Source organism: Triturus cristatus, chromosome 5_2 (assembly GCF_964204655.1).
Source record: "Triturus cristatus chromosome 5_2, aTriCri1.1, whole genome shotgun sequence".
Taxonomy (NCBI): Eukaryota; Metazoa; Chordata; class Amphibia; order Caudata; family Salamandridae; genus Triturus; species Triturus cristatus.
The window spans coordinates 1,123,180,787-1,123,197,930 of NC_140588.1; the positions used below are offsets into that span (position 1 = coordinate 1,123,180,787).

The 17,144-nt window shown below is 45.6% G+C and overlaps 1 protein-coding gene across 1 annotated transcript in view; it reads right to left on the reverse strand.

The window, feature by feature from the left end:
* The window catches only part of LOC146829872 (uncharacterized), a 674,792-nt gene that overhangs the window by 252,739 nt on the left and 404,909 nt on the right, over window positions 1-17,144 (reverse strand). The window contains exons 8-9 of the mRNA XM_085608537.1: window positions 13,997-14,047; window positions 2,191-2,244 (exon numbers count right to left, since the gene is read on the reverse strand). Of these exons, the coding sequence (XP_085464663.1) occupies window positions 2,191-2,244; window positions 13,997-14,047 (105 nt within the window). The remainder of the gene's footprint in view (window positions 1-2,190; window positions 2,245-13,996; window positions 14,048-17,144) is intronic.

Genomic DNA, 17,144 nt, shown 5'->3' on the forward strand with positions numbered 1-17,144 from the left:
ATTTTATAAAGCCCCGGGGGGCTGGCGGTCCCCAGGGCTGGGGGACCCCTCTGGGCCCCCCAATACATTATGCATATTGCCCCCGGGACCTGGCCCCATGGGGCTAATTAACAACGAGGCACGGGAGCCCGCGCTTCATTTTTGGTTTTTTTCATCGGCAGGATCCACGCACCGTGAGCAGATTTTGCAGATTTGAAAAGAAATTAATATCTGGGCCCTGGGGGTCCTTGTGGGACCCCCTAAGCAGGCCTAGGGGGTCAGGGTGTTTCTACCCTGCCCCTCTTTTGCGTTTTTCGTGTTTTTTTTCTGCTTTCTTGTGGCTCGGTTCTACCGAGGCACAAGATGGCTGCCAACACTTCTTGGTTTGAAGTGTTGACAGCCAATTAGCATAAAGCTCATGCTCGGGAGGATCCGCGGCCCTAGATATATATGTGATTTTACTTTTGATTTTCTCAGCAACTACTGGACGGATTTACACCATTTCGCTAAAAGGCACGACTCTGAACCAAGGGCTACCTTTTTGCCAAATTTGGTGCAATACCGTTAAGCAGTTCAGGCTGTAGCTGCGACTAAAGGTTCCTATGAAAAATTTGCATGGGGAAAACACGTTTTGGGACCCCCCCTATTTTCTTGGCCCCCGCTTGACGAATCACCCCAAGACTTTCAGGAGAGGAGCGGACCGGAGCTGGCCAAACGTTTTGGAAATTTCGCGAAGATTCGTCAACCGGCGCCAAAGTTATTGGGAATAGAATGTTGAAGATTTCCTATGGTAAATATGTCCTAACTATAACTACCTACTGGCGACTGCCAGTAGGAGATATATATAGATATATACAGATATATATATCTATTATCTACTGGCGGTCGCCAGTAGATAGTTATAGTTAGGACTGAGTTTCCATAGGAAATCTGAAAATTCTATTTTGAATAACTTTGGCGCCGGTTGACGAATCCTCGCGAAATTTTCAAAACTAATGGGGCGCTCCGCTCAGCTCCTACCCTGAAAGTCTCGGGGTGATTCGTCAAGCGGGGGCCGAGAAAAAAGGGGGGTCCCAAAACGCATTTTCCCAATGCATTTTCCCGTAGGACCTTTAGTCGAAGGTACAGCCCGAACGGCTGAACAGAATTACTTGAAATTTGGCAAAGAGGTAGTCCTCACGTCAGGCATGTGCCTTTTGCATATATGGTGTCAATCTGTTCAGTAGTTCCTGAAAAAATTGCAGTTAAAAGTACATAAATATCTATAAGCGCGCACGGTGCCGTAATTCTGATTGGTGGTTAGATGTCAGTTAACATTCGAATCGGTTGAAATCAGGAAGTGTCGGACGCCATTTTGTGTGTCGCACTGAAAAAGAAAGGTGGAGAACGTGAAAAGGGGGCAGGGTAGAGAGTTCCTGACCCTCTAGCCTTTGTCAGGGGGTCCCTGAAGGACTCCGAAGGGTGAAAAAAACATTTTATTTTTTTTCCATAAAATCGCACGGTGAAAAAACTTAAATAAAAAAAAAATTTAATAAATTAGCATTTAAAAAACCTTACAAATTCACTTAAAAAACCATAGGTTTCACACACGTTATAGTTAGGAATTAGCATTTAAAAAATCTTGCAAATTCACTTAAAAAACCATAGGTTTCACACATGTTATAGTTAGCTGGACATTTCACTCGTAAAAAACCATTGAAATTCCCCCGTTATAGTTAGTTCAGGTAACTATAACTCGCGCGACCGCAATCCACAATGTGTTTATTTCAGATGTCATCAGTGATGTCATCAGTGATGTCACTGACCATGTCACGAGTGATGTAATATGTGACGTCATCAGCAGTGCATTGTGGGCGCGCGAGTTATAGTTACCTGAACTTGCTTTGTCTATATGGTAGCATTGGATTTTATTTATTTTGTATTGTGGCATAAAATATTTGAAATGAAAATAATCATTTATAAAACTGTAATATAAGTCTAAGGACCTCTGACCTCAGTTAAGCTTAAGACCAAAACTTAAGGTTAACTGAGAAAAAAGTCTACCTTCACTCCTCGTGAATCACCTTTGTGAATGCTGAAAGTCGTAAAGTCAGACTCTCGTCTCAGTTTACCTTTGTGAATCGGGTCCCATATGTCTAGAAATGGAACCGTAGCTTCTCTTCCATCCAGAAGTTACAATCAGAACCCACATGTATGTTACTGGTACTGTACCTTCTGTCCTCTGCACAGTTCTCTGCATCTGCTCGAGTCTTTCTCCGATTCTCTCTGAAGTAAAATAAGAGGAACATTGAATTAAACTCTAGCTTGAGTGATGCAGGTGTCAGCATCTGTTCGTTTTGTAATGTGCTAGCCTGCATTTCTGCTTTTATCATCAATTACATTTAAGGAGCGCTCCCCACTACTACTGCAAAGGTCAGTTATAAACCCTCCCGTTAAAAGGTCACTCTGAACCATTTTCTGGATATATTAAGCAATACAAACTGATTTTAAGCTTCAGTGCTTTAAGGGTCAAAGGGCAAGCTGATGTCCTGCCCAGACTTGCCCCCCTTCCTATGCTCTCTTTCTGTTTAAAAACGATTTGCCCGATTTACAAAATCTAATTTACTTGTGCAAATTACTGGATTAAACGAGGAGCATGTCCACAAAGGGTGACTCTGGTCTCGTAAACCCTTTTAAGCGGGCACAATATTTCCCCACAATGGCATATTATCAAGCAAAGTGCCGACAGTGGGCATTACAGGGCATGGACGCCACCCCTGCTGTGGGCAGAAGTCAATTCTGCCCCCCAGAATTGGTAGGGGTTTAAGCAAAAACACTTTTGGAGGCAGAACTTCTGCCTCACTAGTGGGAAAAAAGGAGTTCAGAAAGCTTTAGTGATGTGCACCTCAAAACTGGCCGCTGGTGCAGTTTTCCATGTATGATTCATGAAAATGTTTATAACCGGGGCCGGCGTTAGCGCTGGTGGCGCCCTGTGCGACAATGTTTGTTGACACCCCCCAATGACCATCCTGCCATGGATTCCCTCACCACCACCCTCTAACAGTGCCCCTCAAGTCTCCATATCCACTCTCTCTCTCAGATGCATTGAATTTGTTTTATAGCGCCACTCATACCAATGTAGGGTGTCAGAGCACTTTGCATCACACGCACATTACACAGAGACAATCAATCATATGTGTGTAAATCACTGTATAGAAAATTTTACTGAAGACAGAGGACCACAAGGTGTGGGGGTCACATGACAGCCATACTAGTGGGCACTATAGTTTATTAGTGATTGGTCTGGAGAAACACAAACTCTGAATTTATAATGTAACACCATAGTTGGGGGGTTCTCTTTAATAACCAGAATTGATTTCTATCCAAATGAACCTTTTTTGCAACATTAGGATAATCAAAGACTGAGGAAAGATCCATAATGCTCTCATTTATACCTTGCAGTTTGCATGCATATCTTTGACAGTTAACAGCTTATTGTTCTATGTTAGGATTTTAAATTATTAACTGCAAGTGACAAAAAGACCTTTCTGACAGAAGCAGTAACGCACTGACCTATTTGCAATGTATGCACTATGGATCTGCAGCACATTGCCCCTCGGCACTACCTTATTATTAGTCAAAACTTCCACTAGACAAAGCTCTGATCTCTTTCATTAATCACATGAGTTTTCTTGACATTTTTATTGTTGCCTGAAAATTGCTAAAGGCCAGGAACCCAGCAGCAAGTGCTTTTAAAACCATTATTTACTTGCAAACACAACACCCCCACCCGGAGTCAGCACTGGTCACACCGCCCTGGAGCCGGCCTGTTTCTAATAACCAAAATGCATCATTCTGCATTCACGTTAGGGTATAAATATGTAAGTGTGTAGCTATGTTATGCCAGGAACTTAGAAAACAAAAAGCCATTTGTAAGAAACTTGAACGTGCCTGGAGGAGTAATTACATGGAGGCTGAGCGCAAAGCGTATAGAATCAGCTTACAAACCTATAAACATGTAATTACATCTGCAAAACAATTATATTTTTCAGCCCAGATTTTAGAATCCAAAAATACAGCTAAAGAATTGTTCAAGACAGTCACGCTGTTGACTTCTCCAAAGCCAAGCCCAGTCCAACCTAGCCAACAACTTTGTGAAGATCTGGCCAAGTTCTTTTTGACCAAGGTAGAACGCATTTTTGACGTCTTCAGCAAGGGATGTACTGGCACTTTGAAACTGTGGAAGGAAGGCCCAGGGCCTGAGGATGGCCCAACTTTTGATAAATTCCGGACAATTTCTATTTTAGACACACAAAGAGGCCTGAGGGAAATCAACTCAGGCTCCCCTTTTGATCCCTGTCCCAGCAGGGGGGCTAAACTGGCGTCGGGCCCGATAGGAACAAGGCTTACGAGCATATTTAATCTTATATTCGAAACTGGCATCTTTCCAAAGCTGTGGAAACTTGCCTCAATCTTACCACTCCTAAAAAAAACCAACCTGCCTTTAAATGATCCTAATAGCTTTCGCCCGATTGCTAGACTTCCCCTCCCGGCCAAATTGGTCGAAAAATTTATGAATAAGCAACTTAGTCTCTTCCTGGCCGAAACTTAAGCATTTGACCCCACGCAATATGGTTTTAGGCCAGGTCATAGTACAGAATCTGCTTTGATTAAAGCCACGGAAGAAATTAGAGAGGCAGTGGATCAGGGAGGGAAAGCGGCGCTGATCCTGCTCGACCTGTCGGCAGCATTCGACACCGTCCACCACTCCATACTTCTGAATCGTCTAAAAATGTGTGGTATTGGCGGAAAAGCCTGGGACCTTATTAGATCCTTTCTTACAGACAGAAAACAAGTGGTCACCTTGGGGGAATTCCAGTCTAAACCTTTCTCCACACCTTGCGGCGTCCCTCAGGGGTCATCACTTAGCCCCACGCTGTTCAATATTTCTGTGAGCGCACTGGCACCTGTTATTAGCGCCTATGGATTTGGGATCACTTCTTACGCAGACAATACTCAAATCGTGGTCTCTCTGACCCCAGGAGGGGAGATTGACATGGAAAAACGCCTGCGGGAGTGTATGTTAGCAGTGGGGAGCTGGATGGCGAAGAACTGCCTTAAATTGAATTCAGACAAAACAGAGGTTATTCTGTTCGGAAATATCACTAATTTCTGGACCCCAGCATGCTGGCCGGACTCTCTGGGCACGCTTCCAGTTCCAGTTGTAAAAGCAAAAAACCTCGGCATAATCCTGGATGACAGATTGACTTTAGATTATCACATCAAGGAGGTGACATCAAAAACCAGGTATACCATTAGGATGCTGAGGAAAGTGCTACCCCTGTTACCCCAGGACTGCAGACACACGGTGGTCAGGGGGTTGGTACTTGCTAGATTGGATTATTGCAACGGTCTGTATTTAAATGCGCAATGCAGGGCATTGAGCAAACTTCAGATTCTGCAGAATGCTGCAATCCGTCTTCTTACGGGCGCTTCGAGATTTGCCTCAGCGTCCGTAGGAGAAAAACCTTGCACTGGCTAGCGGTCAATAGTCGTATTCGGTTCCTTTGAGGCACTGCACGGCCTAGGTCCAGATTTTTTATAGAACAGATTACACTGGTACGTGCCGGGTAGAAGCCTACGATCTAAAGGAGCCAATCTGGCTCAGGTCCCACGCATTAGGAAAGCTCGCTGGGGAGGCAGGAGCTTTATCTACGGGGCTGCTAAAGCTTGGAATGAACTTCCTCCGTATCTCAGGACTGTGACGGATCTGCTGCCATTCAAAAAGGAATTTAAGACCTGGCTGTTCCGTATGGAATAATCCCGGCCTTCCTTCCATTCTTTGTTTTTGACTGTGGATCCTCAGGGACTTGCTAGACAGCGCCAGGACACCTCTGGGTAATTGTCGCGCTATACAAAATTCAATAACATAACATAACATAACATCAGTGAACCCAATGTCAATGTACACCATGATATATGCACACATAACATATGGCAGAGGATTGAATCAGATATGAAAGAGGAAATCCCAACTGGGATTTCCCCTACATGCAGCAATGCCTCGTAAGGTGGGAAAAGAGGCAAGCAGAGAAAGGAAGGGAAATAAGAGCAGAAAGGAAGAGGAAAGACCCTGGATGAGGCTGCAGAGATGCCGCATAGGGAGAAGGAGGCCCAGGTCAGAACAGCTGTAGCCGCAATGGCACAGAAGTTGACGGCAGCAATGGGGGAACTGCCACAGAGGTTCAAGTAGGATCTTGCATGTACTCACAAGGGTCAAGGAAGTTGTACGGAGACCCCCACAAGCCAGGACCAATCCACCACCCCTTTTACAACATTAAGTAAACAGCCGGGCAAATGCGGACCGACTCTGTGACCATTGGGCGAAAACCAAGCCCCCACTGCCACATGCCCTGTATTATCCATCACCCGACGATCCGATAAAGAGCCCATCGTGACAATATTAATCAAGAACACACCCTACAGCTTCTTAATTGACACAGGGGCAACATAGCCCTGTTTAAAGGAAGGGATTGTGCCCCTGTGCAGGGACTCCATGGACACACAGGGATTCTCGGTCGCGGTTTTGAGGGTCCCCTTCACAAAATGCCTAGAGTTCGAAAGAGGGAGGTAACCGAGTGAAAGGGCAGCTACTGTATCACCCCTTATCACCGACTAATCTCCTGGGCAGAGACTTGATGGCCAAATTAAACATGACCATTTATCCTCAGAGGACGGGACAGTGACATGCTCGACCCCTGAGGTTACCGCTCCCAGAGCCAAGCCCTTGATGCACCCGCAGGGCACAGCCAGACAAGCGAGAGCAACACCCACCAATTTGCCGGCCTTTACCAATGCTGTCCCCACTCTCATTGCCAACACACTGACGCTGCTAGTACAGAATTTGCAACTGCCACGCAAATTTGTGTTCCATTGGTAAGGTCACCATGATGCGGAACCATCAGGGGCAGCCCTGCTCTGGTCGGGGACTATTGAAATATGGCCCAGGTACAGTGTCCTACTGGAAAGAGACCAAGCGGGTTGCAATGTGGGCTTGTGTCATCGTCACCTCGCGTGGCCTCAGTATACAGGAGATAACTGATGACCATTTGTTTCGCCAATGTCCGGGGGCCTCAGAGTTTATCTCTGCTAATCCCAACTTAGGGTAGAGGTCTGGAGTGAGTCCCCGTTGCACCTAGTGCTGCTCACAACATGGCAGCAGCACGATTTGACCACAGTGCCACAACTGTGGACCAAGGGGCCCTACAATGTAGGGCTCATTAACACTGCGTACCCAGTACGAGTAACATTACCTTATGGGGCCATCCTGCGGCAGGTGTGCCAATACCCATTCACCAAGGAGTGCAGATAAAGGCATATCACCCATGATCCATGTGCTAGTGGACCAAGGAGTCCTCCACATAGGAGTCCCCCCCTTTAATTCTCTGATCTTTCTGGTTAAAAAGAGCAAGGGGGGGCTTGGTGCCTGGTTCAAAACCTGCGCCCCCTCATAACAGAGTGCCCAGTGGTACTGTACCCATATTAACTAGCATACCAACAGATGCTCGCTACTTCCCTGTGCTAGATATAAAAGAACGTGTTCTTCAGCATCCTGCTGCACTTCAACACCCAGTAGCTTATTGTGTTCACCATCTGTGAGGTTCAGCTGTTGTAACCAAGACTGCCATAAGAGTACTGCAAATCCCCCAGTATCTTTGACCGAATACTGAGGAAGGATCTCCACAATTTCCTGTCAAGCAGCAAATTACACAATACGCTGATGACATCTTGTTCAACAGTCCCTCCGAGAATCTATGCTGCTAGGAAATGATAGCCCTCCGAAATGCACTTGCCGCAAAAGGATATAAGGTGGAAAGGTGCAATATATGCAACAGGAGGTTCGCTATCTGGGTAAAGTCATCGCTCATCGATTGAGCGGGAATGCGCAGAGTCTATCAGGGCAATGTTGCCACCAAAACAAAAAGAGGTGAGCAGAAGTTTTTAGGCCTGCACAGCTATGTATGACAATGCGTCTTTGACTATAGCACACACAGTGGCCCCTTGCTGGGGACAAAGAAGATGGCCAAAATAAGCCATGAGGAGCTGGCATGAACACCAGGGATGCAGGAAATTTGTGACAAGCTGAAGGCCAAAATATCATACTCCCCTGTTTTAAGAACGCCTGACTATATGAAGGCGTTCTTCCTATTCAGCCACAGAGACGGACACAAAAGTACCCCGGGACACAAGCCCCTGTTGTATTTCAGCAGGCTTTTGGACTTAGTTATGCAGGTTAATTTCCCGTGTGAGCAGGTCCTGGCAGCAGCAGCCTTTGATGTCAACAAAAGCACCTCCATCGTGATAAGAGCACCGCTGACACTGTATGAGGAGCATTCCTTGTTTGCAGTCATACAGACTATGCAACAGGTGTTGGGATATGAACTATTGCTCTCTAGGCCATCCTTAAGAATAGTACTGTGCCATCTGGTAAATCCTGCCACCTTCCTAGCACATGAGGTCAAGGAGGGCGAGGAGACTCATGACTGTGCAACCCACCCCCCAAAGGGATCAGTCAGGCCACAGAGGATTCCATTCCAGACAGCGAGGCGCTGTTCATCGACAGATCCTCCACAATAGACCAAGAAAGGCATGCGGGGGCGGCTGTAGTCACCGCACAGCTGAACCTCCTCCCCTACCTCTCAGCGACGGGTGGTAGAGCTAACGCCTTTAATTGAAGCCCTCACGCAAAGCTCAGGGAGGACAGTGACCATTTGCTTCGACTCCGCGTATGTCACCACCACTGCGGGCTCTAGCAAAGACAGGTGGAGAAGACGGGGGTTTCTAAAATCAGATTTTACCCCAATCGCACACCGAGATCTCCTGGAGTTACTGATAGATGTGCAGAGACTTCGAATCCCGGGGATCGCACTGACCAACCAAAACGGCAAAAAAGCTGCATACAGGAAGGCCAGCGAGGCACACATACCGAACCAACAGCAGACTGAGAGGACCGAACTGTAACACAAAAACGATACACAGAGACACTTTGTATCTGAGAGAATTACAAGAGGAAGCACCGTCTTATGAAAAGAATCACAGCTAGCCAGGGGCTGCACACAGACAACACACAACCTCATACATCACCACACATTCACGGGAAACCCGTTATGCCCCACAGTCTAGTCAGATCATAACCACAGGATGATGGGAACACCCGTCCCAATGACCCAGACCAAATTAAGTGCTGCAACAAGCCCTCAGGCATTAGGGTCGGAATTGCATGTGTACCTCTCTGAATGAACAAAAACAGCCAAGTTCCTATCAAAACAGGTCTACCACTGGAGCTCTATGGGCTCCAGCACAAAATTACCCTACCCGACACCTCAACCAGGGCAAGAGGTCCACATCTGCAACTTTGGGCTGAAGTGGAAGCAGACTAAGTTTGAAGGGCCATACCGAGTAACACCTACCATCCTCAAGGTGGCTGATGCACGGTTAAAGTATTCGGCTGGAGTGTACCTGTCTGACAAGCCTCTAAAAAGTATGAAGTATCCACTTCCCCTCATATTGCACACAGCACATGCAGTTCAAAGGACATCCCACAATGGTAAAATGACACATACACTCATCCATTTAACAGAAGCAGCCTGCAGAGAAAAATTAATCTCCCTGTCATAGCCATAACAGAACTCAAACTCACCATTCCCTCCTTCCAGTACCGCACTAGAAAGTTTTACACATAGTTAAGCTATAGAGTGTACCCCTTAAAAGAAGGCACAGCGATTTTCCGAAAACTGTCTAACAATGTGTTTTTTTCCAAGCTAACCTACAACCCACAGCTCTTATTCAACAGGTTTGCTATTGAGCCTTATGTACTCCAGCAGACCAGCACCCCTTCAACCAAAGCCCCCAAAAGGACTTCAACAAGTCCAACTGCTCAAGAGCACAGACTGCAATTTGACATTAAGGAAATGTTTTTTTAAAAAGACTGTTTTGTGCACTGCACCAAGACAAGACACCCCTGTGCGCCCAGACGACAGACATCTCCCCTGAAGACCATCACATGACCTTTGAACGTTTCCATAGTTACATACTTATGTATTCTTCTACACTCTCCGTTTAGCATGGGTGCTCTCACGCCCCTTCGGAGCCGGACATCTGCCTAGTTTCATAGAACCTATTTTGACATTCTTGCAACGCTTGCATAGGTACCTCTCCCACCTCACTTAGACCTATACTGATTCAAACACTAGCATTCCTCACGCACTGCACTGCGCAGGGCTTCACAACATTAGCTATCAACACCGTGGGCACTCACACCACAAACAGGTTGTGCTACATATGTTTACTCATACCTCACACCGTAGGAGCAGACAGGCTTTACTTATTCCAAGGGATATCCCCTGAGAAAATAAAATGTCTCATCCACCTATACATATGTAGGATTAGGGCCAAGATACAATAGGTCTGAGCAATCTGCCGTTGTTTTTTTTCAAGATGGGGGTTACCTGCCCTAACGTTAGGCAGTCAGGGATAGTACCTTGGAGGAGAGAAGTATTTACGATCTTGGTCCATAAAGGGAGGATGGACGATTTGATATCCTTAAAGATATTCAGAGGTAAAGGGTCAATGAAGTGGTTGGAAGGTTTCAACACTGTAAGCCTGTTTTGAATGTTGCTTTCCTTGAGGGGAGTGAATGTATGCTGGAAGGCATTGTTTTTGGGAGAATTCCAGGGGTGACAAACAGGATCAACAGATTGTGAAGGATGAGGAATGGTGTGTAAGATAGGCGGCAGGAGCTCCCTCACTGACTGCAGTTCATTTTCAATAATTTCTGTTTTCTCCATGAAGCAGGAGGCAATGTTCTTGCAGTTTGGGAGCGTGTTGGACCCATTACCAGGAGGGTTAAGTTGGTTTTTGGATTGTTGCTTGACAATTTTTTAAAGCTTTTTGGGTTGATTTCTTGTTTGGTCTAGTTGAGTTCTTAAGAAGCTAACTTTTTAACATTTTATTCTTTTGTTGTATGTGTTCCTCAATGATCTTAACTGTTTTGTGTGCTCCATGGATGGTGAGGATTTCCAGGCTCTCTCTGCTAGTCTCAATCTTAATCTTTTCAGGTATCCATGGATGGTGAGGATTTCCAGGCTCTCTGCTAGTCTCAATCTTAATCTTTTCAGGTATCCATGGATGGTGAGGATTTCCAGGCTCTCTGCTAGTCTCAATCTTAATCTTTTCAGGTATCCATGGATGGTGAGGATTTCCAGGCTCTCTCTGCTAGTCTCAATCTTAATCTTTTCAGGTATCCATGGAAGGTGAGGATCTCCAGGCTCTCTCTCCTAGTCTCGATCTTAACTGTTTCGTTGTCCCCCATGGATGGTGAGGATCTCCAGGCTCTCTGCTAGTCTCAAATTGCATATTTCAGTTTTCATTGAATCAAGGTTTGGAGACTTTGCTGGATATGTTTATTATATGTAGGGGGCGATTGATTCAAGAATGTTCAAGATGGAAATATTGTAGTCCTCTATAAGGTCATGAACATTTACCATTTCCAACTGGGGTGTCAGGGCTTTGTTACCAAGGGCAGATAAGTCATTAAGGTTTACGTTCTACAAACTTTTTTTCCAATGTTTTGGTTTCTTTAGTGGAGCTCTTTTTGGGATCATGGTGGCATTGATGAGGTAGGTGATATGGTAGTGGTCTGTCCAATCGCAAGTCACTCCGCTGTAACACTCCACTGTAAGCGAGTGCCCCACTCCACATATTTCTAGAGAGACATTTTTCAAGGAACAGGAATCTGATTGTTGCAGTTCCCATTGAGGTGAGGGAAAGGTCTATGATTGGAGAAGAGAAAATCTGACTTGACTGAGGCCAACTGAAGTCTTCATGGAGATTATCCATATGGGGCCTTGTGATCCTTCAGACTCAGATTTATTCTTCAAACCGTGTAAATTGTTATTCTTTCATTCCCTCCCCTGATGCTGCTCATTAATGCATAACATTCCCTGTGGACACTCTTGATGTCTTTTAACCTGTGAAAAGTACTTTCTCAGCTCTATAAAACTTCTGAAGAAATAACCAATGCAAGCAATGAGGAATCCCAAGACTTAGTAGGCTTTGAGACCATGGATTGCATGCAAGGCTTTTCATTGCTAGTGAGTGTGTTGAACCTGCATCATCCCCAACCTACGGTGTACCACACTTGCGTGTGCCTCTCTTAGCAGCCCTAGGAATGCACCAAGGGACATATTTATGAGGAGAAATGCGTTGCTGTTGCACCACTCATTGAGGTGCAAACGCGACGGAAGTTCAAAATGCCATTTATGAAGCCACATAAGGCCACTTAGCGTGGCCCTGAGTGGCTTCATAAATCTGGAGTAAAGCAACGCATTGCAAATCACTGCATTGTGTTACTCTGCCCTGGGCAGGCATTCCATGGGCGTTGTGTGGGTGTTCCCTTGCAACAGCCATGATTTTTTATGCATTGCCAGATTTACCAGAAGTGGTAGATCTGGGAATGGGCCAAAGGTTTGCCTTCCCAGGTGAGGAGTAGTAATGAGAAATATCTTTATTTCTCCTTGTTGCTTCCTCTTTCTATGTATGCTGAATTCCACAGCACACATAGTAATAGGAATATGCCTCTAAGGATTGCTTTTGTGCAGGAAGGAATACTGCATGCACCATGGTTCAAGGGGTCTGCATTGGTGCTAGGCAGCCAAAATGAAGGCAGCGCAGGGACAAAGGATAGGCATGTGCTGTATTCTTTTAAATTCTGCCCTTTCCCTGTCATGCAGGACAGCGAGTGATACGCTGCGCTGCGTACCTTGCACATAAATATGTCCCCAAGGTTCTAAATTGCCAGTCTGCATACTAGTGTCCTGTGGCTCTTGTCCCCCCTCCATTCTGAAAGTACTGGAATTATCTCCACAGCCTTTATAGTTTAGAAGATACTATTCTTTGAAAATATGGGTACACGCTAACTGGTCCTTCTCAGTCCCACCTGGTGAGAGGGTGGGTCCACAGGAGGCCTCGTCTCAGGAGTGCCAGCTTCAGACATGGTAACATTCCCTCTGGCACCCTTGAGCCACTCAACGGCTTCATCCATCTGAGCCCTTAGTAGCCCAAGCGTTTAACAGGCCTTTCAAAGAGGATTCACAGAACAGCTTTACCCACCGGGCTTCATGTCAATGCAGTACAGTACTTCAGCATGTGAGTGCTAGGATTGTGCTTCTAGTTAGGCCACAAAAGCTGCCACACACGTCTGTGCTCAACTTTATTTGAACTGCCATATCTTTCCTGTGTGTTAATAAAATACTGAATACTTTCGAAGGTATAATTTTAACAGGACATGGAGTTTATTGAGAGTAATAACTTGTGGCATGCACTGCCTAAGCTTCAGCCGTCTATCCCCTCCTGGAGATAAGGGGGCCCACCATGAATGCTGCTCTCAAAGACTGATAGAGATATGATGATGCATACATGCTAATAAGAGAGCATACAAAATATACCTTCAAGTTTCAGCTCCATTTTTAATTTACTGAGCCTTACTCGGGAGTGCAGGGATGTGTATTGTCTTATTTATAAGGTTGAAGAAAATATTTTTCCTTTCTTTCAGTGTTTCCCTTCTCCCCTTTTTATTTCAGCCTTCCTCTCGTCCTAGCTAATGACACCCGGCTTCTTGCTTTTCTGCTGTGTTTCTCTTATCCCTCTCTTTACATTCATGTGTCTCTTTTTGCTATTTGTGCATCTTCCCTCCTCCACCAGAAGTCTCCCTTAAAGTTCATCTTCTTCTTATCAACTGGTCTTTTCTCAGTGGCCTAGAGAGGTATCCTTCTCATGGTTATGTGTCTCCTTCTGTCTTTCTAAATGTCACTCCATTACTAGTTTGATGGTTTCTTGCTCTCATTGTATGTGTTGACCTTGTCTCCTTTTGTATTTTCTAGGGATGTGGTGTAAACAACTGTTACCATGAACATGTATTTGTGAACATACAATGAGTTCCAGTTGTGAACAGAAAGGCAATTTCTATGTATGATCTCACCTTGTGCCGCCTTAAGTAATCGCGATATCTCTTCTCTGTCGCTTCTTCTCTCTGAATCAAAGTTAAAAAAACATTAGTTTGTGAAGCCTCCTCTGTGCTGATGCACAAATAACACAACAGTATTTGCAGAATTATGATTTTGCAGCAAGTACAAGTACTTGAACAATTATAGGTAAGTAAATGTTCCCACATGAACAGTGGATCACAGTTAAAATGCAGCATGATATGTAGATATATTGTCTTCAATAAAATGCTTTGGGAATCTGTAGTGCCTGTTAACTAATGGGTAAAGGTCACAACCACATATGTCTCCCAAACTATTTCGGAGAGGTCAAGGACCGTGCAGGTATGTACAGGAGTGTGCAGGAGTGTGCAAGTATGTCAAGTAGTGTGCAGGAGCGTACAGGCATGCACAGGAGTGTGCAGGTATTACAGGAGTGCGCAGGAGCAGGCAGGTAGGTATGTACACGAGTGTGCAGGTATGTACAGGAGAATGCAGGAGTGTGTAAGTATGTACAGGAGTGTGCAGGAGCGTACAGGCATGTACAGGAGTGTGCAGGTATGTACAGGAGTGTGCAGGAGTGCGCAGGTATGTACAGGAGCATGCAAGTGTGTGCAGGAGCATGCAAGTATGTACAGGAGTGTGCAGGAGCGTACAGGCATGTTCAGGAGTGTGCAGGTATTACAGGAGTGTGCAGGAGCAGGCAGGTAGGTATGTACACGAGTGTGCAGGCATGTACAGGAGTGTGCAGGAGCGTACAGGCATGTACAGGAGTGTGCAGGAGTAGGCATATAGGTATGTACAGGAGTGTTCAGGAGTGTGCAGGTATGTACAGGAGTGTGCAGGAGCGTACAGGCATGTACAGGAGTGTGCAGGTATGTACAGGAGTGTGCCGGAGTAGGCATGTAGGTATGTACAGGAGTGTTCAGGAGTGCGCAGGTATGTACAGGAGCATGCAAGTGTGTGCAGGAGCATGCAGGTATGTACAGGAGTGTGCAGGAGCGTACAAGTGTGTGCAGCAGCGTGCAGGAGTTGCCGGTATACATGTTCATGTTGGCATGTGCCGCTGGCTCCTGAATGCCCCGGAGTGCCCGTGAATCATGCTCATGCTGCAGCGCTCATACATAAGGTCCTCTCTCCTTATGATACAAAAGTGCGTGGCACTCTAGGACCGCTGATGCCTCACCAACCTTTATTTCCTCAAAGCTGACGTATGGTGCGTCACCTTGGTCACGACCCGGCCGCTATATTAGATCGCTTTTTTTAGTGACCTTTCCAACAAACATCAACAGCGAGCGAGCCCGGGATTGCGCTCATCAAAGCCATTTTAGTATTTGCATATCATAATCTCAAAACCATTTCCTTTAGGATAGTCACATCATGTACATACCAATTACATACATTTCGTCCCAATCACGTGGCATAATGATCGTACACAGGTGACCTTTTACCTAGTAGCTTACTTCTGTCTCTTCGACAAACAGGCTCTCGGTACCCTATCTTCTTAATCCCTGTAACTAACGCACATAAACATGTCCCCAGGCTTGGTAGATTTATTCTGTACAAGGGTCACCATTTCTTTTCATCCATGGCCAACAGCCAGCTGTGCATGAGTGTTTTTGTTTAGCAAAGGATTAGTGAATGTTTTCAAAACATATTGATTATGGAAGAAACCCTGGCGTGACCACTTTCGTATAAAAGACCCTCACTGCCCCTTAGAAAGATAGACGAGAATTCCTTCCAGGCTGGACCAAGACTCTGCAGGCTGATCCTTCGACAGGCAGAGATCTGACATCCCTTGCAGGGTGCCATCCTCGACGCAGAGACGGGATCCTTCATTCAGACCATCAGGCGAGGGGTCAGCACTTCCCCGGGGGATTCTTGGCTCCATTAGAATCTATACTGACATTTACATACACATGCTTCACCTACGGCGCCAGGGATCCTGCCCCACGCATTAGTTATGGGAGGAGTGCTGCTGAGAACAGTTGCTGCTTTCCTCATAACTGCAGTGGTAGTAATGTGGATTATAGTTGTCTAGGGTGTGGCTTTACTAAGAAACTGGAGGTTAGGTCAGTGTATGTCTCCTCCAGCCCCCCTACTATAAATTCCTTGGATAAGCTCTCAGCCATCAAAGTACACCACTGTCTGCTTCTCATTACTAGGTTCTTTATTAAGCATAAACTTGAGTTTGCCGTTTTGTATGGCTCAGCACGATCCTGATATTGTTTTCATTACGGATACCTAGGCTGACAGTGCATCTGACCCAGACATTAAGGTTGCTGTCCTGTGTGGGTTTAAATATTGGACAGACTAGATCAAAGAGGGGGAATAGCGATTATTCATCGCAATTCGCTTGAGGTCAGTTGCACGTAGAGTGTGATGCACTTAGGTTTCGCCTCAGGTTAACTAAAACCTACTTATTTCAAGGATTGCTAGTATACTGACGCCCCCGTCCCCAGGAGGGGCTTTATTGATAAAATCCAATCTCTCATGGAACCTAGTATCACCTAGTCAAATTTGAGGCCGTTAGGGGACTTTAATTTTCATTTAGAGTCACCCTCTGATGCAGAGACAGGACTTTTGGTGCACACTCTTAAGAGTTTTAATCTATCACAACGAATTGATGTCCCCACTCATAAAGCCAATCATACACTGGATGGAATTTTTACTAACAATGCCGATCTCGGCATAGTTAAGACCCTTCCACTTCTGTGGACGGATCACATGGCAATTTTCTTCTCTATTTCGACCCAGTGTAGTAGAGTGGAACTTAATAACAGTGCCAGAGTTGTTAAGTTTCGGTCTTGGAAAACTGCTAAGTTAGAGGCTTTACAGGAGGCTCTTTCTAATTCTTCACCAGACTTTGACATGGATAATAACAAGGCAGCTACCAGCTTTACACAATGGCTGGAGACAGCGTGCAGCAAAGCAGTAGCTGTGAAAACGTTGAAGAGCCATAGGAAAAGTCCTTCCGCTCCCTGGTTTTCTCTGACGCACAATTGAGGTGTAGGCGGGAAGAGCATCTTGTGGTACTGAAAATTCTGGACCCGTGTTATAAACATCGTCGTATCATAACGATTTTGGTATCAGCAGACCGACAATGATTAGAATACTATGCACAAGCATTGTATTCATATTTGGGTG